This window comes from Megalops cyprinoides, chromosome 1 (assembly GCF_013368585.1).
Source record: "Megalops cyprinoides isolate fMegCyp1 chromosome 1, fMegCyp1.pri, whole genome shotgun sequence".
NCBI classification, from domain to species: Eukaryota; Metazoa; Chordata; class Actinopteri; order Elopiformes; family Megalopidae; genus Megalops; species Megalops cyprinoides.
In genome coordinates this window covers 71,592,046-71,618,562 of record NC_050583.1, presented here as the reverse complement: position 1 = coordinate 71,618,562, position 26,517 = coordinate 71,592,046, and the positions used below count along the sequence as shown (strand labels likewise).

The following is a 26,517-nucleotide window of genomic DNA, read 5'->3' as shown; positions in this document are numbered from 1 at the left end:
GCCCATCATTATATACTGTTGAAACTAGAGGTGTATTTTGGGACCAGTATGATTACGTTGGTCATGTGTCCAGTATTTGACAGTGAGCTGGGTGTATATTGAAGTAGACCAAATTCAAAGCCAAAAGCCATCAACAGGTCATAGATATGTGAAATAGCATCAACAATCAAACAAACAGTTTCCATTCTATGTGTGAAGTTCTTGTTAGTCATTTGAGGAAATATGATTTGAAGTTCAGTTCTTTAATTAGGTTAGTCTTATGACCCTTCTGTAGCAGACATGCTCTTGGGGGTCGATGACGTGTAATAATTTCACTGGAAGGTGATCATACTGTTAGTATCATTTGATTTGTGTATGGTATGCTTGAGCCTGTGTGCAGGTTTGTGTGGACTTAATGTGATTCTTCCTACATCTGCATATTAAATCTAGGAGGAGAGTTGAAAGACCAGGGCATATTTCAAAAAATACAGACTCAGGCTGCCCAATATGTCTCCAATATACAATGCATGTGATGTTCTTCATTGACTGAGTTATAGGACATTAATGTATCCTGTCCCTCCCAGGCCTCATGTCTCCCCCTGCTCCACTCAGTGACAGTGCAAAGACCTTCCTCTGCACTCTGGGCAGCAGCAGTGAGGAGGAGCTTAGTCTGCAGCTGCAGGACAGGATGCAGTTTAGCAAAGTGTCTGTGGCCCGTATTGTCTGCGTCTTTGACCAGCTGCACCGGCGCATCGAGGACCTCTGTGCCCGCATTCAAACTGCTGGTAACTACTGAATACAGTCATATTGCTCACTGTTGTGTGTTGTGATATGTTACTATGTTACATAATTGTGCACTGAGCACTGAGCACAATTTTGATGCCCACTGTACATCCACATTTATCATACAGAAGCGATTGGCATTTTGGGGAATTTCATAATTATTGACATACTGAGGAACAAAAATAGAAAATGTATTACTCCTAGAGTTATGATCAGACTGCAGACTGCAAGAAGGTCAGTTTGGTTTTACATTTGCCACTAGCTTTGCTTTAATCTCACACAAAGCTAGTCTCACCTTCATTTGTGGAACCTGCTTGTCAGTATTCAATAAAGGATCCTGACATATCTTTTATCCCAGTATCCTCTATTCAACAGTCATTTCAGTATTTGAGTCACAATGCTGTTATAGGTGACTGGGTATTCAATTATCTGTGCCCATCCCCATATTTGCATGTATTCTATACATCAAAAGTAACTACTCACCAAGCTTACACTCTCTGTACTGTACTTCAAAAACCGATGCAAACCGCTGCATCTGTAACAGTCCATGTTAACTACTAAGTGCACTAGCACAGCTTACTACTGATCATTTCACTGCTTACTGTAGAGCAAAGTCATGCTTTATATTCTGAGCACATGCAACTGCAAAGCATACCTCTAGTACACTGCAGACAACCATTTTCTTTGTAGAAGATTTCTTAGTGAAAATTATTCTAAAGAAATGTATGAGCAATTTTAATGTTCAAATGTGTAGATACATTCTGTATGGATACAGTAAGTGTATAACTGTATAACTGCAGCAATAGTACTATGTAATTTGGTGTTTGAATACTGAATTCCAAAACTGTAAATACATTTTTACAAGCTGATACCTTAATAGACTTTATTAAAGTATCGGCTTGCTGGAGTATTCAGATATTTGGTTTGTTTTAGAACTGAAAATAACCTATTTTACTGTTATGTTACTGTCTATTAAAAATCAATGACACCTCCAATAACAGATGTAATTACAAAATTAAAAATACATCTCCTAATGTATTGTGTATTTGTCAACTGACGAATTTTCATGTTTACACTATATAGGTTTTTGTCTGTCTCTGCTCCATTTATTTGAGTGAATGACAGTTAATCTTGTGTCTCAGTGTGTGATGAAGACACTCAGAATGAAATCCTCTCCCTGAATCGTACACTGTTGAAGGAGAACATCAGCCTGCAGGACCTGGCCGCCTCCCTGCAGGGTCGACACCACAAGATGTCTCTAGAGGTGCATTCATGTTTGGATACATCTGTGAGCTTCTGTACTCGTCTGTGTGTCTGTCCCCCTCCGTCGACATCAGAAAACATTTTTGTCTTGTCACTCATTTTGTCTTGCTTGTTTACTGGTCAGTACAATGTTGTTACTTTTACTGTGTTATTGTAACTTCTGTATCCTTTACTTCTTAGTATAATGAGCTGGTGGACAAGGTAACAAGCTCAGAGACCAAAGTGTCTGAGATGGAGACCACTGTGGAGGACTTGCAGTGGGACATTGAGAAACTTCGCAAGAGGGAGCAGAAGCTCAACAAACACCTGGCTGAAGCCTTGGAGCAGGTGTGCACTTCTCCCTCTTTCTCTGTCTTTCTGTCTCAGTCTCTGGTTGTTGTCCAGCATTTCGTTGAGGAATTAGTTACATCTGCATTTTAGTCATGTTTTAAGTTTTTTTTGTTTTAAGTCCAAGCAAATGTATGACAAAGACACTTTATATGTTGATGTTTTCAGTAGACGGCTGGTGGAAGTCTACGGTCAATTAGGTGTACACCACCTTGTTGTGTCCATCTCTCCCCAGTTACACTTCTGTTAAACACACTGATGACAGATTATGTATTCTTTTGCCCTGGACTTCATCTGCATACTGATGTTTTAAATTGAAGAATTTGAAGAATGCACTACTTTATGTCTGTTTTTGTTTGCCTGTCTCACTTTGCCTCTGTATAGGTGCCAATGACTTTCTGAGGCATTGCAGAAGGTCTTCCTGATTCCTCATTTGTGGGTGGTCTCTCTTATCATTTCAGCTGAATTCAGGGTACTATACCTCTGGGAGTTCAGGGGGGTTACCTGGAGGTCAGATCACACTCAACATACAGAAGGTAAAGCTCACAATTATTCACCATCCTGTTAACCTTTTGCTCTTTGACTGACTGCCACATTTTCATATTCAGTCTGTTTCCATTCACTAGTTGAGCATATACAGGACTATGAACTGGACTACCTTGATTCATCATTGATATTCCATATTGTCACAACTTATATTTACATACTACTTCAGGGTTATAAATAAATAGAATGCAGTAATGTGTTGGTATCTTGAAATAATGCAGTGTGACACTGAAAATTTACCCACTGTATCTGAATGTACACTCTGCCACAGTTTGAGCTGTTGAATGCCGAGCTGGAGCAAAACCAGGAGCTGGCCAATAACCGCATGGCAGAGCTGGAGAAGTTGCAGGTGGAGCTTCAGGAGGCTGTGAGGGAAAGTGAGAAGCTCAAGGTACTGCTGTCATCTTAATAAAGAAAGCCATCCACATGGCACAGCAGAGCACTCACCACAATAATGTTCAGTTGCCATATTAAGCAGCCAGACTGGCAGGACTCTTGCAGACTATACTGCTTTCATAATCCTTACCTTGTGTGCAGGAAGTTTTCAGTCTCTATAAGCATTGAGATCACCACAAACTGGGTGGGGAGGCTTCTCAGTTTTCTGTGGCAGGGGTACTATTTTTATGTTCTGATGCCTTAGGAACCTCTCAAGATCATCGGCTTTGAGTAGCATTGGGCCTTGGTAGCATCTGTGTTGACAACATACAGTTTCTCAATGGTGGGGATGTGGCTTTCATTATCATCATTTCCACTTTACACCTTATTAATCGGAGAAGTAGTTTCTGAAAGGGATGCTTGAACTGATAAGGTCAACTCTGTAGTGTTGAATCATAGGTCAATGAGACATTCATTTTGTGAATAGCCACAGCCACAAGTATGACCAAAGGAGTGGGATCACCAGTAGACTCCATAGTTGCCTGCAACCAGGTCATATATGTCAAGCTTTGGTTGGTGTTCATCTTCCTGATGTGCAACTTTATCATCTTCTGATCTGAGGGGTGTAACAATTCTTTAGACTTATTTACTAATGCTTTTTTCACCTTTTGGAAACAGTTCAATACTAGGGGAAGCTAGGCTACTGCAATCCTACCATATGGATGTGACAACAAGTCACAACAGGAGAGTGGGTGCTTGTTGGAGGATGAGCATTTCTCTGCTAGCATATGAGCAATTTGCTGGTGTCTGACAAATTGCACGGTGCCTGAGAGCACTGATACAAAGTAGCCCTAGCCAACCCACAGAAGAAAGCCAGTTTATTCCACTGCTGTTTTATTCAGGTCACTGTCAGTAAATTATAGGGCTATTTCAACCCTGGGACATAGGGTTCAGCGTGTACTTAAAGTGAATGCCTTTTCAGCTTAGCCTCTCAGGACACCGTAAGTATAGTGTTTAAACAATTTATTGAATTTATTGAGAGTGAACAGGGGCTAAAAGTGATTACAGTGTTCATTAGCACCCTGCCTGTGTAAAAATCTTAATGATGATTATCATCACAGTGATAGCACCAACAAAAAGATGGTTGCAACACTTCAGATGCTTGTACCTCCAAATTAAAATTGTAGTAGTACAGAGTATCTTTCCCTCTCTCGCACTTTGCTGTCCTGCTCCTTGGTGTGTCATTTCTTCAGCTTGTTCTCACTGTCCTTTATTTTAGATGGACCTGCGAAACATACCAGAGGAGGTGGTGAAGGAGACCCTAGAGTACAAGTGTTTGCAGTCACAGTTCTCCCTGCTCTACAATGAGTCCCTGGGGGTGAAGACCCAGTTGGACGAGGCTCGGGCTCTGCTGCTCACTGCAAAAAATGCACACTTGAGACAGATTGAGCACATGGAGGTAGGGAGAGAAGGAGAGAGCCTGATTAGACAGTGGTGTAAAGATTGACTTACATTACTGTAGAATCATTTGGGCAAATTTATTATAATGTTACATCTATGTTAGGATGAATATTATGCATTAGGTGGGTTGTGGCTGAACTAGTCCACTGAGATAGGTACAGAAGGCTGGGGTGCCATAAGATTTGAGTGTGCCATTTTTTGTTTTTTTTAATATAAATCCTGATATTTTTGTCAGTTTGTACCATTGCTGTGAATATCTCCCATTTTGGCTCCACCCATCTCCCAACCCTTTCTAGAGTGATGAACTTTCACTCCAGAAGAAGCTGCGTACAGAGGTTATTCAGCTGGAAGACACCCTGGCCCAGGTGCGCAAGGAATATGAAATGCTAAGGATTGAGTTTGAGCAGAATCTTGCTGCCAACGAGCAAGCAGGTACCACTTACCTAACACTTTCATGTTTGAATGGTCTTTGTATAGATTATGACCGGCTTGGAATTTTTTCCTGCTGACATTTCATGCTCATATTTTCAAAATTGGTTGATGACTTATAACTTGGTTTCTGCCTGAAATCTCTGGAGGCACCACATTTTGTACAAAATGTGCCATTTTAATGTTTCTGTTTTGTATTCTACCTGAATTCTATCCGAGTCTACACTGAATTTAGTCGTGCCCCTCATGTGGACTTCAGAATTTAGTCGTGCCCCTCATGTGGACTTAATCAGTTTCAAGAAATTCTAAATCCGCATTCTGGTGCTTGTGTAATCTTATGGCATAGCATGGTCTCCCCCTAAGCCTAACTCAGGGTATGTTGTAAATGGACTTTTTATGTACAGGTTTTAAAAGAACTCCTGGCTTAGTTTGTGGTGAGAGCGCCAACATGCACTTTAATATCGCTCTAATAGGAATGTAAGTGATAACTGACAAAACTGCAGAGAAATATTCTGCTTATTATCACATCTTTTTAAGGTCCCATCAATAGAGAAATGCGTCACCTGATCAGCAGTTTGCAGAACCACAACCACCAACTGAAGGGAGATGTGCAACGTTACAAGAGGAAGCTGCGTGAGACACAGATGGAGATTAATAAGGTTTAGAATCCACTTACCCTGTGTTGGCGAATGCATGAGTGTGTGCACAAGGATTTGTGTGAGTCAAGTTAGTGTCCTAATTAGTGTTATTATTTAGTCACCTTGTATTTTGCACACACATTTTGCACATACAGTGGAGTAAATTTTCTCTCGTGTGATTGGTCAATACATCTGTACTTTGTTTTTAATACTCTTTCAGTTGCGTTGTCAGAGTGGGGAGATGGGAATTTCAATATCAGAGGAGACAGGGAGTGATGGAGGTGTGGATTTGAAAAAAGAGGAGGATGAAGAGCAGGAAGAAGAGGAGGAAAGGAGGAGGGAGCTGGAGAGGCAGCGAGTCCGGGAGAGAGAGAGGGAGGCAGAGAGGGAGCGTGAAAGGGAACGTGAACGGGAACGAGAGCGACAGCGCAGTGAGGAGCTGAAGAGGAAGGACTCTGACACACTGAAGCTACTGAGGGCTGAGCTCAAGTAAGAATTTCTCTTGTCCGTCTTTTAAAATGCTTTTTCACCCCTCTTAGAATCAATTGCAGATTAGGCCTGTCTCCCTATGGCATCCTCTGCAGTACTGCTGGGGCATAGCAAATGCCATCCTCAAATACACTTCCACAGCAACAACTAAATTTCACAATGAGGTTGTTGTTGTAAACTGACACTAAAATGAAAGCAAGGTGTGAAAACATGTTTGTGAACAGAAATAAATATAAAAACAAAATGAAGTTACAAAACTAAAGTAAAACTATATTGCCTGGTTCAAAAACAAAAATAGAATGAAAGTGATCGTAGATTATTTTTAGTTTTGTTTTTTGATCCAGTCCTGGGTGTGGAGAAAATATATACATTTTTGACAGGGCTGAAATGTATCCCCTCTCTCTCAACTAAGACAGTAAAGCATTTATTGGTGTTTGGTTAAGCAAAGTCAATTGATTTGGAGTGGAGATCAGACTGCTCGTGCAGGCTAGAGTTTGTGGTTGCTTTTCCCCTGTTACCAAACCTTCTACTAACAAATGGATTTGTCTGGCTGAATGAATTCACCAGCATGTATCATGTACTTTCTTAAACATGAAGTAAATATTCTGCTCTAACAGCTATTTTTACCGAACCCTGCTATTGGCCCTAAATAAAATGACCACTAAACTAAAACAAAAAAGGAAAATAAAAACTGAAATATGTTGGAAACCTAAAACAAAACTAAGAGTAAAATACATTGAGACTAAAACTAACAAATACAGTATGGAAACTTACTAAAACCAAACTAAGTTAGAAGGCGGAATTGAAACTGAAATGCAAATAAGAATTAAATTTCAAACAAAATTATAATTAACTTGCTTCACACTAGTGGTTGCCCCAGTGCACCAGGAGAGTAGATGGTGAATGGAGCATTTTCAGAGGTGGTGTTTACTATGTCAAGTTGATCAAATGTGTTTGTCAGATTTTAGAAAATGATATATTATTAATATAGTAATAGAATGTGAAATTGTTAAAAAGGTATTTATTAACCTTTCTCCTGAGCCTAACTCTGCTACCATCCAATTTGAATTATTACACTGCCCATCATTTCATTGCCTCTTGCAGGAAAGCTCAGGAGTCCCAGAAGGAGATGAAGCTGCTTCTGGACATGTACAAATCGGCTCCAAAAGAGCAGAGAGACAAAGTGCAGCTCATGGCTGCTGAGCGCAAGTCCAAAGCTGAGGTCTGTATAATATTTTTTTTTTTTTTTTTATAACCCACATAGGGGTAGTATCTTCATCATAAGGGAGCGTCTTTTTTGAGCTTCAGAAGAAAATATTTGCAAAGCAGTATTATGTGAGACTTCTTGGAAATAATTTTTTACAAATATCTAAAATCTGTGAGTTTAATACTTTTTAAAATACATTTTCTCAAAAAAAGGAATGCCAACACTGCAGTCTTTCTCACAGGGAAGCATACTTTTGTCCTGTTCTTTTCTTCCCCTTTGCTTTTTCTGTGGAATAATTTGCACAAAAAGGGAAAATATGCAGTAAATTTTCCAAAATCCATGATTGGAGAAATGACTTTACTGCAAAGTTCTGCAGACTTGAGAATTTAGACTAAAATGACCAGTGTTAACTGGTTAAAAAGCTAGCCCTGTTGGCTAATATGTGAAAAAGTTAATGTTAGCTTTAAGTTTGCCATGTTTGCCAAGAATGTCCCTATCCCTTTCATATAACATTTTATTATGTCCCCTAGCATTCATATCATGTTCAGCAAACCAACTACAAATGCAAATTATTGTACATTGTTATGGCCAATAACCATAACTATTGTGTTATGTTTCAGGCTCTGTAGAATAATGTATCCTATTGAGCATGAATTGAAAATTACAAACGTAGTCCAACAAATATGAGGGAGTGTTATCAGTATCAGTTATCAGTGTTATCAGTGTTATCAGCTACTTCTCCTTGAGCAGTTTTAGCAGCCCGCGTGGTGTGTCTGAACAGAAGCTCTGACAGGCTAAAGCCTAAGGATTTCTGGACAACCTCTCACGGCAAAAAGAATCAGATGGATGCCTTCATCCCAGTCCTTGTCAAACAGTATGTCTGCAACATTGATTTAAGTGTCTGATGGAATCTTTCTAGAGCCCCTTGGTTTTCAGGGTGTTACGCATACACACTTAGGGTGTACTCACACTAGGCGATCCGTACTGTGCCTGAGCACGTTTGACCCACAAAGTCCAGTTCGTTTGACTCGCTCTGTACCGTGCCCGGGCACGGTACGTTGAACTGTGCCTGGGCCTGCTTGAAGAGGTGGGCTAGGGCACGGTTCAGTTGGATTCAGGCACAGTACGCATCTAGTGGAATCGCTAACCGTGCTCGAGCACGGAACTCGAACATGACGTTAATGATGCGACTCTCCCATTTAACAAATATATCCATTATAGCAACATTTAGCTGAATATCTGTTAGTTACATGCCCAGTCATAATAAAGTCATAATAAATCCTTTTAAACCATAATTTGTTTAGCTAGTTGACTTCCTTAAATATATCAACCTGGCTACCTCCAAAACGATCTAAAAATAACTCTGTGGATCCCCACATTAGCTTGCTTACTAGCAAGCAAAATAAAACTAACCATACTTTAAGTGGCAATGTAAGCATTGCTGTTGTCAGGGGCTTAGTCAGAGTATCACAAAGGAAGCAGCCAACCTGTTTAAGTAGCTAGTCATCAAAAATTGTTCAGATAGGTAGCCTGTTAGCTAACTAGCTATGTTTCTCAAATCTATCGCTAGATAGCTAATGTTAGCTCCCCAGCCAGTTAGCATCGATTATGCAACGCAGAGAGTTTCAGTTAAGCATGCTGCACGTATAAGATTTTTATGGAGGCAGCTGATGTTGAGGGAGGAATTTGGAGTTTTACTCGCCAACTACAATTCACGTTCATCAACAAGGTGAGAACCAGACCCGTTATTATCCCAAGTATTCTTGAATGAATTGAAAAGTGTACTATCCAAGTAATAGTAGAAGATGCTTGTTGTTGTAATGATGACAGTAGTGCGCACACACAAGTAGTAGCCCTAACTGGCTAACATTAGCTAACATTATTGTGATTAGGCTACTGTAATCTGACACACATCTGGCACAAAATATTGGTCTGTCCCTTAGCACAATGACTGAAACGTCAGCTGCCTGCATAAAAATCTTCTTATATGTGTAGCACGGTTAACTGAAAATCGCTGCGTTGCATAATCAGTAAATCTATAAGGCATGTGAGAGGACCGTGTGTCACTGCACCCAAAACGACTCCAGATAAGCCACAAAGTAAGTACAATCATGCACTCCATTGTGCTGTTCTTCAACACAAAAAAAACGCATTATGATGACGTAAGCGTGCTCGGGCCCAGAACGTTAAGTGCAATGTGAGCGCAGGCTAGCGGGGGAGTGGGAAGGGGGGGATAATCGTGCTGGGGCACGGTACAAGGCAACCGGGCCTAGTGTGAGTATGCCCTTATTGTTTTCAGGATGCTAAACATACAGAAAAACTTTCAGCGCTTTAACAATGACAGGTGCCATTCTGTTCATCAAAGGGATGACTCTGTGGTGGCAACGCACATAATAGTGAATAGAAACTGGTTACCGGAGTTTGTACGAGTCTAACACAGTCAACTATTACTCTTTGGAAAGGTTCTCCAGTAGCTGGGATGGGATATGATTAGGCCGACAAATTTGATTTGGTTAGGTTTATCAATAGTTTGGCACATTCTTTATAAAAGAAAGTAAGTTAAGAAAAGAAGTATTTTTAATAAGGTACACAAAGTATATCTAGCTATGGCTACAGTACATGACTTTGCAAACAAATCTTCCAGTATGATGTTCATACCTATCAGGTAACTGAAGAGCCTCTGGAAGTGAAGAACAACCTAAAATGATGTATTAAGGTAGCTTATAATGCTCTGATCATTTATTTTGTCCTCATTGTTTAATGTAAATACACAGGTAGGAACATCAGGGAATATCAGGGAGGAAGGAGCTTGAAAGTTATTTGCTGCTGCTTGAGGTTGACTTGTTCACTGGTCTTAACAGCCTCTCAATTTCTCTGTCTTAGTCAATAAGTAAAATGAAAAGGAATAGATAGGTGGCCTAGTAGTGACAGGCCACCGTAGCAGTGGAGCAGGAGCGTGTACTTTGGGGAAGTTTGACAAGTTTCTGCAGAAAATAGTAACATTGCATAGATGAGCCTAATTTGCAACAAAAAAATCTGTGAACTTGGTACTGTGGAAAACTATGCCAGATAAGTATGAAATAAAATTATGACTGTGATTTCAACCAGATTTTTTCAGGCAAAGCCCCGCTGCCCAAAAGCATTAACCAAAAAACATTTTTCAAATGGGGTTTTCTAAAGTATAAGGTTGAAGCCTGCTTTTGTTTACCTGCTAAGCCACTCAGAAGTTGACATGGTCCCTCAAAAATGTGACATTACATGCATTTATCAGACGCTCTTATCCAGAGCAACTTCCAGCACAATAGAACATAACTGTATCCATTCATTTTAAATGAGCAACAGTGTCAGACCAGGCTAACAACACTCCCAGACCAGTGAGTGTGAGCATAACACTATTCACGCCCTACCACAAGTTAACTTGTGCAGTCTAATGGAAGCCAAGTATATTACCACACAACACAGAATACAAAATAAATCAGAACACTACATGTAAAATAAGTATGAAATAGTAGAGGTATCAGGTGTTCGGGGGTGGGGAGTGAGGTGGAACCGAGGTACAGTCTGAAGAGGTGGGTCTTCAGTCTGTGTTGGAAGATAGCCAGCGATTTCGCTGTCCTAATCTCTGTGGGGAGTTCATTCCACTACTAAGGGACCAGTACAGACAGGGATCATGTCTGAGAGGAATGACCCTGTCGGGACGGGACAGTCAGTTACCCCATAGATGCAGAGTGCAGCGATCTTGACAGAACATAGGGTTTGAAGACAGGATATACAGTGCTGGCCAAAAGTATTGGCACCCCTGCAATTCTGTCAGATAATGCTCAATTTCTCCCAGAAAATGATTGCAATTACAAATGTTTTGGTAGTAATATCTTCATTTATTTTGCTTGCAATGAAAAAACACAAAAGACAATGAAAAAAAAATTAAATCAATTATCATTTTACACAAAACTCCAAAAATGGACCGGACAAAAGTATTGGCACCCTCAGCCTAATACTTGGTAGCACAACCTTTGGACAAAATAACTGCGAACAACCGCTTCCGGTATCCATCAATGAGTTTCTTACAATGCTCTGCTGGAATTTTAGACCATTCTTCTTTGGCAAACTGCTCCAGCTCCCTGAGATTTGAAGGGTGCCTTCTCCAAACTGCCATTTTCAGATCTCTCCACAAGTGTTCTATGGGATTCAGGTCTGGACTCATTGCTGGCCACTTTAGAAGTCTCCAGTGCTTTCCCTCAAACCATTTTCTAGTGCTTTTTGAAGTGTGCTTTGGGTCATTGTCCTGCTGGAAGACCCATGACCTCTGAGGGAGACCCAGCTTTCTCACACTGGGCCCTACATTACGCTGCAAAATTTGTTGGTAGTCTTCAGACTTCATAATGCCATGCACACGGTCAAGCAGTCCAGTGCCAGAGGCAGCAAAGCAACCCCAAAACATCAGGGAACCTCCGCCATGTTTGACTGTGGGGACCGTGTTCTTTTCTTTGAAGGCCTCGTTTTTTTTCCTGTAAACTCTATGTTGATGCCTTTTCCCAAAAAGCTCTACTTTTGTCTCATCTGACCAGAGAACATTCTTCCAAAATGTTTTTGGCTTTCTCAGGTAAGTTTTAGCAAACTCCAGCCTGGCTTTTTTATGTCTCTGGGTCAGAAGTGGAGTCTTCCTGGGTATCCTACCATAGAGTCCCTTTTCATTCAGACACCGACGGATAGTACGGGTTGACACTGTTGTACCCTCGGACTGCAGGACAGCTTGAACTTGTCTGGATGTTAGTCGAGGTTCTTTATCCACCATCCGCACAATCTTTCGTTGAAATCTCTCGTCAATTTTTCTTTTCCGTCCACATCTAGGGAGGTTAGCCACAGTGCCATGGGCTTTAAACCTATTGATGACACTGCGCACGGTAGACACAGGAACATTCAGGTCTTTGGAGATGGACTTGTAGCCTTGAGATTGCCCATGCTTCCTCACAATTTTGCTTCTCAAGTCCTCAGACAGTTCTTTGGTCTTCTTTCTTTTCTCCATACTCAATGTGGTACACACAAGGACACAGGACAGAGGTTGAGTCAACTTTAATCCATTTTAACTGGCTGCAAGTGTGATTTAGTGATTGCCACCACCTGTTATGTGTCACAGGTAAGTAACAGGTGCTGTTAATTACACAAATTAGAGAAGCATCGCATGATTTTTCAAAGGGTGCCAATACTTTTGTCCGGCCCATTTTTGGAGTTTTGTGTAAATTGATACTTGATTTGACTTTTTTTTCTTTCTCTTTTGTGTTTTTTTATTGCAAGCAAAATAAATGAAGATATTACTACCAAAACATTTGTAATTGCAATCATTTTCTGGGAGAAATTGAGCATTATCTGACAGAATTGCAGGGGTGCCAATACTTTTGGCCAGCACTGTAGGTATGAAGGGGCTGTCCCATCCACTGTACTGTATGCCAACACAGAGGTTTTGAAGTTGAGCGACAACAGGAAGCCAATGAAGTGAGGTGAGGAGGGGAGTAACTTGACTATGTTTAGGGGGATTGTAGACAAGTTGTGCAGCTGCATTCTGGATTAGTTGTAGAGGTTGAATTGCACAGGCAGGAAGATGAGCAAAGAGGGAGTTACACTAGTCTGGGCGTGAGAGGACCAAGGCCTGAACTGGGAGCTGTGTTGATTACATGGTGAGATGGGGGCGGATCCTTCGGATGTTATTCATAAAGAATCTGCATGCTCAACTCACCACTGAAACCTTCAAGGAGACAGACAGATGGCTATCAAACATTACACCAAGGCTTTTGACAGTGCTATTGGTGGGTAATGTAGGGGACATTACACTTCCTCACACTGGCCACCAGTTATGAAGGGGTCATGCCTATCCCCATAGGGCCACCGGTGACTTGACAAGGATAGTTAACATTACTCAGTGAACATAATTAGTAAAGTGAGGTCTTTTAAGCCAATTACAGATGAAACAACAATGTAATTAATAAAACATGTCAGGGCTCCAGACTGTGACCATTTTTTGAGTGTGCGAGTTAAAATTTCACGTGATCGCATTCATGAGTGCATGATGATCATTAGGCTGTTTTGGTGCCCCTCCAGCATGGGTACTGCGTTAGCCAAGTAGTACTTTTTCTTCTTCACTGGCTCAGTCGGTCTCTCCCTACCTGCACTTTCATCATCAGTACACATGATGAAACGTGCAAAACAATCCATTTAGCTGTTTCAGTGTTCCAAAGATGAAGCGGTCTATAGCTGATTATTTTATCCCTTTCGCACGTAACTTATTTTACGCTATGTAGCTTGTGTTGCGTTACATGGTTCGTTATGTTTTCATTAGCATTAAGCCTCTCATAAGCCGTTTTTGCACATGAACTCCGGACTGTCTGTCTCCGGTCTGGAGAATCGGGCCCGGAAATTGGCCGGAATTGCCCTTTCACACATGTAGCACACAACAGGAGATTGTGCGTGACAGACGTATTCTCACATATTGGAAATATTCCGGTTGGTTTAGGCGGGGGGCGGCGCCTGAGTAGAGCGTGCAGGATACAGGACATGACGCAAAAAGTACGCTGCAGGAATCGCAGTGGCTGTATTCGAAACCACCTACTGCATACTGTGTACTGCGTACTACATAAGTATGTACTGTATACTGCATGCTGTTTTTCAGTGTAGTACCCAGTATGCAACCATTAATGATTACGTTTGTAGTATGTTATATTGTCAAGTCATTGCGAGTTTAGAAACGTCCAGATTTAGATTTCCTTGTGGTATTTTCCAGTTAGACGCCACTTGCATTCTCATGAGTAAAAAGTATTGACAAGTTCACAAAAAGTATTCTAGAGTTGAAGTATTTTCAGGTTTTTTCATTTTATTGTCTTACCTTTCGGTGGTACTGGCACATAATGTGGCACAGAGGAGGAGAAGACAAACATAGCTATTGTACTTTTGGGTAGCCTATAAAAAATATTACACATAACCATCCAAATGGTGCTACCGGTACACATAATTTTTTATTAATTATTAGGGGTGCAGCGGATCACAAAACTCACGGTTTGGATCGTATCATGGTTTTTGAGTCATGGATCAGATCATTTTTCGGATCAGCAGAAAAAGGAGACAAACATAACATTGCTTTCCATTTATTATTTAAAGAACACTTAAAGCAAGGAACGTTTGCCCATGGTCTTAAATGAAAACAACATTCAAGATGTCCAAAAAAATCTTAAAATAAAATATTCAATACTCAATTGTTGAGCGCTGCTCTGCTGTTCTTAGGCTGTGTCCGAAATCGCTCCGTATTACTGTACAGTGCATATACATTTTACACTTGATTGTTGGACTTAACTGCCAGCTAGCTAGCTAACATTAGTTTCAACTAATTTGAACAAATGAAGCTGGGTGCTAGTTCTTTATGTTGGCTAGTGATAGCTAAATAGGTAGTGGTATTATCTAGCTAGGAGGTTAATGTAAATTGCAACTAGCTTGTCACTTAGCCAGCTAGCTGGCACAGTTAGACACGAAGATGTTCATACAAATGTTCGAATAAACTTGCAAACGTGAAACTATATCCAGAAAATTATTAATTTATTGTAAGACTGTGAGTGAGTGAACAAGTGAGCGATGTCGGAAGCAGCCTTCGTCTTCGTGGGGGTGGGTCAACTAAGGTCTGTTACACCACTACTACTTATACATTTATTATAACAGGAAGGTAAATTTTTGTTGTTCGCTATGTAATGTTAGGTCACCAGTTCACCTATCTCACTACACCTATCACTATTAGCTACAGCTTAGCTAGCTACTAACCAGATAACAAACTGCTAACCAACGTTATTAATCATCGTAAGAAACAAGTTTTGGCATTATGGCTATAGTTATATAGATATAGTTATAGTTATAGTTATCTCTTTAATGATGATTGGTCTCAAAATAACATGTATTTGGACGTATCCATAATATCAACGAAAAAGTGGAAAGAAATATAGGCCTACAGGCAAGCAGAAAAGAGAATGAAGCAGATGTTTGTATTCTTCCGGTTTCACGCCAGTCACATGATAGACACGTCATCAACATGCCCAATCGCTTGCTGTGAACTCTCCGGCAAATTACCTGCTCTATTCACACACGGGCTCACTCCGACATGAGACAGACTTTGTACTAGGGAGCTGGCAGAGTGAAGTCCGTCTCATGTCCAGTCCGACTGATTTGGATGATTGCATTCTCACATACAGCTCCTCCGGCTAATGGCTAGATAAGTTCCGGCTTTCAGTGCATGTGTGAAAGGGGCTATAGTTTTCACCGCTGCATTTGGTATATTTTTTAATGTTAAATCGCTGTTTCCTCAAATCTAGAATTGGCTAGAATTTTTCCAATCTCGTGTTCTAATTGCACCGGTTTTAGCATAGGCGCTAAACGGCTAATTACACCAGTGTGACCGTACACACAAAAGGGTTAAAAAACAAAGGCTGGTGGAGAGGGAGAGCCAGCAAGAGGTCCCAACTCAGACACAACTAATGATGAGAGTGCAGGCTGCAGGGAGAGACCAACTGAGTCGACTGATCACAATGGCTAACGCAGTGCCCGTGGTTGCAGTACAAGGGAAACTTAATGTTCAGATTAAAATGTTTTGCAAATATTTTGCAAAGTCTCGACTCACTCTCAATCTTTACATCAATGCAAAACTAGGGTATGCAAATTAAGACAACTATTCATCAGCATGCAAGGTCATTGATTAATACCATGCTGTACCCAAAAAAACAAGGTGTGACCAAATCATGTGCTGGTGCAACCAGCTGAGAAAGTGGAAAAGCTAGTCTGTTTACACTGTGACTGGCTTCTAAGGGCTGTGTTTCCTTGGTGACTTGAATGTTTCAGAATACATTGAGTAGCTTGCAATTCTCATCATCCCTGTAACTACATTTTTACAGTGGCTTCTCATTGCTGATTTTATTTTTATTTTTGAGAGAGAATACCCTTTTAGCAGGCGTGTTAGACACAGGGTCTCGCAGGCAATGTGGACCTTCAATCCACCATGTCCATGGAGTGCTGTCAGGATTTTTAAACCATTTGCTGAGAGACATCTGTTTCAATAGTTTGACAAAATGCTGCGAAGTGACTTGGCTAGCAAGTCACTGACTCAAAGAATATCTGGAGAGTTGTGGTTGTAAGTGTGTTTGCAAAAGGCAGTAGTAGCCCACGCATGCACTAGCTGCATGCTAGGCGAAAGCCCATCATATGCCATGTCAATATAGCACATGATCTTAGCCTCCATGTAGCAATAGCTTGCTTGTAAGAGGATTTTCTTGTCCATTAACCCTTTCACATGTGACTTATTTTATGCTGTGTGGCATGTGTGTTACGTTACTTGGTTCATTGTGTTTTCATTAGCTTCATTAAGCTTCTCATAGTTTTCACCGCCACATTTGCTATACTTTGTAATGTTAAATCACTGTTTCCTCAAAGCTACAGTTTTTCAATCTAGTGTTCTAATCACTGGTTTGACTGCACACGCCAAAGCGCTAATCACAACGGTGTGACCGTAGGCGCAAAAGGGTTCATTCTTCGAAAGCGGTATCTTCACTTGTTGTATATTTTTCTTCACTGGCTATTATGGATGGTAAGATTATTTGTCTGACAGTTTTCATTTTTACCAATCAAAAGCTGGGGTATACCAGTTAATTGGAATCTTGGCAGGAAAGGTCTTGAACAGTATTTTCCATTTCCTTATAGAAACCGATAAGTATAGATTGGGATGAAGATTACAATGTTAGTATCCCCCACATAAGTATTTGTGTCATGTCCAATAAGAGCGTGGTAAAAGGCATTCTCTAGTGTCTAATAATTTCTTGGGGAGTTTGGGTTGTAAATATAGATTAATACATAATTATTGTAGATATTTATGTAGTGCTCTTGAGTCACGAGTACTTTAGCTCTAAATGGTGTTATAAATCACTCAGAAGCAGATTCTTAACAAGCTTGCAATAACTCAAGATTACATAATAACCAGTTACAATGTCTGTGAAGGAGCTTCTTTTATATGACACCTTTCCCTTGCCCTTAGGTGGATGAGTTAAGAGGACGAGTGAGAGAGCTAGAGGAGAGGGAAAGGAAGGAGAGCAAGAAGCTGGCTGATGAGGATGCCCTTAGGAAGATCCGTGTGGCAGAAGAGACCATTGACCACCTGCAGAAGAAACTTACTGCGACAAAACAGGTATATTTTTAACTGTTGGGGTAACAGTTCATTCACAAAACGGGAGGTTCAAAGCAGAAGTATGTACCTTGAAGGCAGGCTGAGCCCTATAGCCTGGGTTAAAAAAACAAGCTATATTTGTTAAAAATCTTTGAGTGAGTAGAATATTTGTTAAGTGAGTGAATAAGCGATTCAGAGGTAGCAGTTACTGAACTAGGGCGGCTGTGTAGCATAGTGGTTAAGGAGCAGGACTCGTAACCAAAAGGTTGCCAGTTCAATTCCCCAATGGGGCACTGCAGCTGTACCCTTTGGCATGGTACTTAACCCACAATTGCCTTAGTAAATAACTAGCTGTGTAAATGGATAACTAACTGTAACTGATGTAAATCGCTCTGGATAAGAGTGTCTGCTAAATGCCAACAATGTAATGTTATTAAATTGGCAGATTTTGTCCAGTTTCCTATTTTGGCAGACAGCTACACTATGGATAGTTTCCCATTTTGTAGTGGGTGTATGTTTGCTGCAAAAAAGTATTCCAGTATTATCTAATAGCTCAGCCACATGGGAGAACAAAGAACATTATTTTAACTTTCATTTGTCTTACAGCTGAATGAAAAAACCTGTTAATTCCATTTTCTTTTATTAATAATATTACTACTAATGTGGTATCACATGGTAAAATTAGCATTTGAACAGTCAGCCATCCAGCACAGAAGATGTAATATAAACATCTTGTAGATACTGTGATTTAATAAGAATGTAGAGGGAAATGAGAACTGAGTTAGCACATTCGACAAACTGTTTGAAATCAGTTTATTAAATGAATGTTTTTAAGCCATATTTGATCATTCTTTGTTAGTTAACAATATTTTACTAATTACCCGCAATGTATGAAATCCTGGAACACATCCTTTGATTTTATATGTCTGATGGTGAAATTTCTGATATCAAAGTGACTTTATAGAAGGTTTCGACTTTGTTAACCAAGATGTACCTTCAAATGCATGTAACATGCAAAAATACTGATACTGACACTCTGTGACATGGGAAGAGAGAGTAAAACTGACCAGGGAGAGTTTCCTGGTGAATGGATTCAAAATGAATGGTGAATCCATGAATGGCAAAGGTCTCTTGTCCTAAAGAATGTCGCCAATATGGCACTAATGGAGAACAAACCAGATCCATTTATCAGATGGGTATTTTTTTCCTGTGAATGCAGATTGAGTACAGCATTTGGAGTCATTCTTTCTTCTGTTGAAATACCTCTGTCACACCCTCAACAAGGATTTTTCGTTTACCATTACATTACATTACATTACATTTCGTCATTTAGAAGACTCTTACCCACAGTGACTTCCAAATAAGTGGATTGCAATGCTAAGAGTAGTTATCAAAAAGTATTATACAAGGTCAGTAAGATACTTATTGCAAAACTAGTGGAGTGCTTTTTTCTTTTTGAATCGAAAATAGGGATAGATAGGATAGATAAATAGTTTAAATAAACACTTCAGTGTGATTTACATTCTGCGTAGGTCTGTTTAAAATCAAATTTGTCATGGCACACCCCTCTGTGTCCCTTATCAAATAAACATCTCTCTTGCTTTATTTGTGAGTCATTTTAGTGAGAAAAATGCAGAAGAACATGTAGATGTAGATGCACAGACTACTCGACATCCCTACTCCTTTCTCAATAGGAAGAGGAGGCCCTGCTCAGTGAGATGGATGTCACCGGCCAGGCTTTTGAAGACATGCAAGAACAGAATAGTCGGCTGATGCAGCAGCTGCGGGAGAAGGATGACGCAAACTTCAAGCTAATGAGTGAGAGAATCAAATCCAACCAGATCTACAAGCTACTAAAGGAGGAGAAGGAGGAGCTGGCTGATCAGGTGCTGACACTCAAAACCCAGGTGAGTGTGAAAACAAGAGAGCAACAGAAATTGTGCTGCTCATTGCGATTAGGCCGTACCTCAACAGTTTTTGATTGCCTTCAGACAGACTGGCAGAGACAGTGGACTACAAGCATTGATATGTTGATGACCCTTTGTCCTAGGACAGTTACTGTGGGCAACTGGGTGTGATCTGCAGTTCTCACAGATGATTTAGGGTCAGTACCGTGCCCGAGCATGTTTGACCCCCAAAGTCCAGTTCGTTTGACTAGAGTGATCGCTCCATACCGTGCCCGGGCCCACTTGAAGAGGTGGGCTCAGGCACGGTTCAGTTGTACTCGGGCACAGTACGCGTCAGTGTGATCGCTAACTGTGCCCGAGCATGGTACTCGAAGAAGACATCAATGATGCGACTGTCCCATTTAACAAATATATCCGATATTGCAACAGTTAGCTGAATATCTGTTAGTTACACGCCCAGTCATAATAATTCCTTTAAACCATCATTTGATTAGCCAGCTGACTTCCTTAAATATAACAAGCTGGCTCCCTCCAAAATTCAATTGGTTAGTTCTGTAGATCTATACCTTAAAATAACTCATGTGGATCTCCACATTAGCTTGATTACTAGTAAGCAGAATAAAACTAACCATACTTTACGTGGTGATGTAAGCATTGCTGTTGTCAGGGGCTTAGTCAGAGTATCACAAATGAAGCAGCCAATCTGTTTAAGTAGCTAGTCATCAACAATCGTTCAGATAGGTAGCCTGTTAGCTAACTAGCTATGTTTCTCAAATCTATCGCTAGATAGCTAATGTTAGCTCCCCAGCCAGTTAGCATCGGTTATGCAATGCAGCGATTTTCAGTTAATCGTGAAGATTTTTATGGAGGCAGCTGACATTGAGGGAGGAATTTGGAGCTGCTTTACACTCAGACTACAATTCACGTTCATCAATAAGGTGAGAACCAGACCCATTATTAACCCAAATATTCTCGAATGAATTGAAAAGTGTACTATCCAAGCAGTAATAGAAGATGCTTGTTGTTGTAATGATGACAGTAGTGCACACACAAGTAGTAGCCCTAACTGGGTAACATTAGCTAACATTATTGTGATTAGGCTACTGTAATCTGACACAAAATATTGGTCTGTCCTTTAGCATAGTGACTGAAACGTCAGTTGCCTGCATAAAAATCTTCTTACACGTGCAGCACGATTAACTGAAATTCGCTGCATTGCATAATCGATAAATCAATAAGGCATGTGAGAGGGCCGTGTGTCACTCCAAATAAGCCACAAAGTAAGTACAATCATGAACTCCATTGTGTTGTGCGAGAGCGCTTTTCTTCAAAACAAAAAGTTGCATTGTGATGACATAAGCGTGCCCGAGCCCGGAACTTTAAGCGCAATGTGAGCGCAGGCCAGTGGGGGACTGGGAGGGGGAACACGGTACAAGGCAACCGGGCCTAATGTGAGTACGCCCTTAGTGTGATGTGCATTGGTATGATGTTGACACTGCTCTAGAACAGTTCCTGTGGGCATTTAGATAATTGAGTAATATAATGTAGATCCTAACAATATATAAAATAATATACCAGCTTCTGCAACTTCCAGATATTTTCTACTGTTTACCATTGTCGTTATTGTACAGTCTGAAAATTATAATAAAATAGCTAGTTTTGTGTGGGGCTTGGTTTGAAAGGACTGTTTTTTCAGTGTACATAATCTTTTTGTTGAATGCAATGTTTCAACCCTTCCGTGACCAAAAATGATTGGAAATATTGCTTTCCCTTAGTAAAAGCCTGTTGTTCTTAATAGCCCCTAAACAGCAATATATTTCTGTCAATTGTTCTTTTTTCCTAATTATTGTGAGCAAAAGGCAGTTAGTTGCATGATGTTGTAAATAAATGCTGGTAAGTGTTCCATATAGAAAGAAAAACAAAGCATTGATTTTGGGAAAAAATAATCAAATCCTGCCAAGCTTAATTATCCTGCAGGACTCATGGTTGTATGTTTACGTATTCCATACACATTTCCCTTATTTTGTACTCATGAATTGTAACCTGGAAGGAAGTGTCCAATGATAATTTTATTCAAGATTTTTTAGCAGCGTAATTTAGGATCAAGATCTGTTCCTTCATCACATGCGTAGCTGTCAATGAAACCATTCACTTGGATGTGAAAGTGTGAAATCCAAGAAAGGGTGCTGAATTAGTGCAGAGAATTACAATTACAACAAAGGAAGTTGTTTTTTAATATCTGGTTATCCAAACTATTCTTAAGTTACGTGGAGATTCATATACATGTGCATAACTGTACTTGTAGATAAAGTTTGAAAAACAAGAATATGACCACTGCATCCTCCTCTGTATTACAGGTGGATGCTCAGCTGCTGGTTGTGCAGAAGCTGGAGGAGAAAGAGGGGATTCTCCAGAGCTCTCTGGCTACACTGGAAAAAGAGCTAGGGCTTCGCACACAAGCACTGGAACTCAATAAGAGGAAGGTAAAAGGAAAATTGTTGGCAAGAGTTCTGTTTCTAAGTCCTTGTCCTAGGAACTTGTGGGTGCTGGTTATCTTACCAACTGAATATGTTGTCAGAGGGTATTCTTTTATATATGCTTTTTTATATGTTCATTTTTTTAACCACTTTTATGGCCAAAAGTGTCAGATTTTCCAGTAATACAGAAACAAAGCCTAAATCCATAACACAAGCAAAAATATGCCACTGGAAAATGTTGGCGGTGGCATATTTACTGGAATTTCGGTAAATTCATAAATAATTATGAAATTATGAACAGAATTATGTGATAATGGATAAATGGAAATGGGACAGCAAATTATCAAAGCCAGAAAGGGGAGCGCATGCGGTGCTCTTGAAGGCAGCGCATACATAATAGTCTGCGTCATCTTGGGTTGTGTGGTTGTGTGGCTCTGTTTAGCTAAATAAAAGCCTGGATTCCCCCTCTGTTCCCGAAAGCAAATGACAGTAGAGCTAGTTTTAAATGATGTATGTAGCTAATGTAAGCTACCTAATCATAGTAACTTGTGAGCTTATACTGTAGTTATCACAGAAAGCATTTAACATAACTGTGAATGCAAGTGCAAATGTACATGTACAATAGTGCAATAGTACAATAAGATGACGAATATAGCTAGCTTCAAGATAAGACAGTACCTGCTAGCTAGTTACATCTCCATAGCTAACATTAATACCACTGCTGTCGTCTGTTCTTGGTAAAATTACAGTAAAATGGTAATTACGAGATAGTACATGTGAATGATACAACAGTCAGATGAATTTTTATTGTTCCTTTCAATTCAATTCAATTCAATTTTATTTGTATAGCGCTTTTTACAACACAAGTTGTCACAAAGCAGCTTTACATTGTTACCATTGTTATGCACATTTAAAAAAAATTGTCACCTCTCCATCAGTCTCTCACTTATCACCCCCAACTGCCTTTTTTTTTTCTACAAAAGATATTTTGGTGTGTGCCACGATGCTTCTTAGGATCACCCTCTGTTCAAGGGAAACATCAGTTGTGTCTTTCAAATGAAACCAAGAAGTTACCTGCATGACTTGCAGAACATGCATGCTTAACCAAGATGCAGTTTGAACAGATGCATTTTTAGTATGTGCTGGAAGATAGACAGTGATTCAGTAGTTGCTGTTAGGTTATTGTTAGGATATGACACAGGTTACTGTTGGAAAATGACTGCTTTCCAGCCCAGTGGCTCAACCTGCGTTTGAAATAAGCACCTTTACTATTTGAGCTTCTTTTGAACTCCCAAAATAAAATATTTTAATTAACTGTTATTTAATTGTATTATGTTATAAACATCTGCCACTTTTAGAGATACATTTAGAGCAGCTATCTCTCTAGAGTAGATTTCATTCTTGCTTTTTGCCTCAGTAAATATTAATTGCATTGAAAAGAATCTGTATTGTTTCATTTAAAAGTAATTTCACAGTGATCTCTTAATGAGCTCAATTAAGAGGAACTAAAGTAAGTTAATGAATGAAGGTACAGTGTTGCTAGACAGTTTGTGAACCCTACGGGGGGGGGGGGGTCATTATTTTTGTACAATATGGAAAATAACCTTATAATATCTTCATGTACACCTCAATTCTTTTAAAGAAAAATATGTTTTTATTGTTTGTTTGTTTTTTGTTTTTATGTTTTTATTGTTTAGCAAAGCTGGTTTGTTTAACAAAAATTCAGATATCTTTGTGTGCAAAAATGAGAACATCCAGGGCTGTTCATGGTGGTGTTAAATGCTCTCCATTTGTATGTCATTTGTGTCATAGCAGACTAATGAAGCCCAAGTTTTTCCATTATGATTTCATAACCTTCCCCAGACTGATGTGCATTCACTACTTTATTCCTGATGTCCTCTGATATTTCCTTAGATCTCATCATGGTGTGTTTTGCATTCACCAGTATGGACAATGCCAAGCTGTGGCATGATCCATTCATGGATATACAAATTGTGGCACAAGTACATATTCATTCATTGAGAACAGGGTGAAGGATGGCTTGTCATACTTGTCCACTGCCAGTACTTATGACCCATTTTGCTTATTGTTTCTATTTTACCTCACAGTCTGGAGTGTTTAGTGGGTTTAGGTGTTCATAGCATGTGAGCAAATTCTGCAGCATTTGTAACTGAAGAACCTGCCTAGCACACCAACAGTTACACCCTGTCACTGAGGTCTCCTCATAATACCAGGCAAGCTTCAGTCTGGTTGTATGTAATTGAGAAGACTCCAAGAAAGAGACATGCCTACCTCATACAGCCGTAATATATTATGTGGCAGCCTCATGCTTTAAATGTTGAATGCCCTTGTGCTGTGGTGCAGAAGTTAGTAGAAATGTTTCTTGGTTAACTGTTGATATGTCATCTATAGATACAGCACAGTATTGATAAGCAGAGTGGACCATTCACAGTACCTCACAGACTGTAAAAACAAAATGGCTGCACCCCTAGTTTAGAAAGGGACTGTTTTTTCGACTGACTACATTTGCTGTTCCAGGTGTTGGACCATTTAGGACATAGAACTATAAAATTGCGTTCACTTCCTAGAACCTTTCATTTCCTCTTTAAAAGCAGAGTTTTGAAATCTTTATAATGAGATTCTTTAAGATAATTAAAAATCATACTTAAAATAGTATTTAATTGTTTACAATTTTAACAAAAAAGGCACATTGTGTACCTCAGGAATAAACAAGGAATCAAGGAATCATAATTTGTTTGATAATTTGTTGATCACCAGTCTACATTAGGTATAATTTTTACATGGTGTAATTATTCCTTAAATGGCTTGGTGTAATATTGATATTATGGTGTTATGCCCATCTCCCAATCCTCCCCAAATCTACCCATACTAGGAATGTGGAATGTGGAATTTAACTGGATGAACTCTAGGGTGAACCAAATCTAAAGAAAAGAAAAGTAACTGCTATGTAGTTAAGATGCAACCACCTCTAGTCATAAACACATCAAAAATATTGGACTGACTTGCCCACTGGTGTACACTGGTGTAGAAGTAGTCAGCTCTGGCATCCTTCCCATTATTAGCACACCTTGGAGGAATGGCTGAAGTGATGTAATTTCTTTCAGTTTATACCACAGATTTGCACAATAAAGTTCTGTTCCACAACCAACAATTATATATAACCAAAAAAGGAAGAAAAATAAAGCTAGCCAAATGGGAACTGCTCTAAATTCTGTTTTGAGAAATATCAGTACCTCACAGACATTTTATTCTGTAAACATCTTATTGGTGTGTCAGCGTTATTTAAATAAATGTTTATTTTGATCAAACCACATAGATTGTCATTAATTTTAGTTAAAATATACTGTGGTAGATTTTGACATGGATTTTTTATTTTTAATTTTCATGTATACACACATGTATGGTCATGAAAATTTGCCTCAAATGCATGGAAAAGTCGTGGAAATTTATTGGAGAAATATGTATGAACCCTGAGATAAGGAACAATACTCAGCATACTATAGGAGGGCATCAACTGAAGAATCTGGAGGTGTTTTATTGAGTAATTTATGGTAGTTTTATATGATATAGTATGGAAAATATTATGAGGTAGACTAGGTGTAGGTTAGGATTATATGATAGTGAAAACACAAGAAGGTTTAATAGGGTAGCCAAGGTGCTGCATCATGGACTTTAAGCTCTCAGTGCCTTATATGGGGAAAACCATCTTTTTTGCTCTTAAATATTAAGAAGTGACCCCTTTTCCCACCATCTCAATCTGCCACTTTTCCAGTTTTCCTGCTGCTGCCATCATCTACTCTGTCCTATTTGCCTCTCCTTAGGCTGTAGAGGCAGCTCAGCTCGCAGAGGACCTGAAGGTGCAGCTGGAGCACACACAAGCCAAGCTACGGGAGATCCAGGCCTCTGTGTCTGATAACCGTACGGCTCGTGAGAAGGAGAGCTTTAACCTCAAGAGGGCACAGGTTTGAACACACATCCAAATCCATGATGACATGCCAACATCGTTATATTAACATGTAATTGTTAATATAAAATGTACTAGCTCTGTTGATTTTTGAAAAATCCACAGTTCTTTGAAACTGGCTGTTTGAAACCTTTGCCAACAATGACCTGGAAAGCTGCAGAACAAATTGGCTTCATTTTGGTGGTGATAGGAGTGAGTAAGTTATCCAGCCTGTGATTCATGAGATGCCCATGAGTTACTCAGATGACATCAGTGGAGTGTAGTGCCTGTGCATTGTGCACCCATTCCACTGCAGTGCCCTGTGTGACTTGTGCTATGAGAAATAGCTGTTGGCTGCAGGCAAGCCTGTCAGGGGATTGCATTCATCTCACCCTAGCACTCTTCTGTGAGCACAGAGGTTCTTGTTCGATAAAGCAGAAAAAAAGCATTTTTAAAGGGAAAAAGATACAATTTTCACTGTCTTCTCTC

General features: G+C 39.8%; 1 protein-coding gene across 3 annotated transcripts in view; it reads left to right on the top strand.

The window, feature by feature from the left end:
• rnf40 (ring finger protein 40) overlaps positions 1-26,517 on the top strand; it is a 62,284-nt gene that overhangs the window by 30,634 nt on the left and 5,133 nt on the right. For all 3 annotated transcript variants that reach the window (XM_036535844.1, XM_036535829.1, XM_036535835.1), the window contains 14 exons: positions 564-764; positions 1,905-2,026; positions 2,206-2,352; positions 2,814-2,888; positions 3,170-3,289; positions 4,553-4,732; positions 5,031-5,166; positions 5,701-5,822; positions 6,022-6,290; positions 7,395-7,512; positions 17,552-17,701; positions 19,375-19,587; positions 21,945-22,070; positions 25,907-26,047. In XM_036535844.1, coding sequence (XP_036391737.1) covers positions 564-764; positions 1,905-2,026; positions 2,206-2,352; positions 2,814-2,888; positions 3,170-3,289; positions 4,553-4,732; positions 5,031-5,166; positions 5,701-5,822; positions 6,022-6,290; positions 7,395-7,512; positions 17,552-17,701; positions 19,375-19,587; positions 21,945-22,070; positions 25,907-26,047 — 2,120 coding nt within the window. The remainder of the gene's footprint in view (positions 1-563; positions 765-1,904; positions 2,027-2,205; positions 2,353-2,813; positions 2,889-3,169; positions 3,290-4,552; positions 4,733-5,030; positions 5,167-5,700; positions 5,823-6,021; positions 6,291-7,394; positions 7,513-17,551; positions 17,702-19,374; positions 19,588-21,944; positions 22,071-25,906; positions 26,048-26,517) is intronic.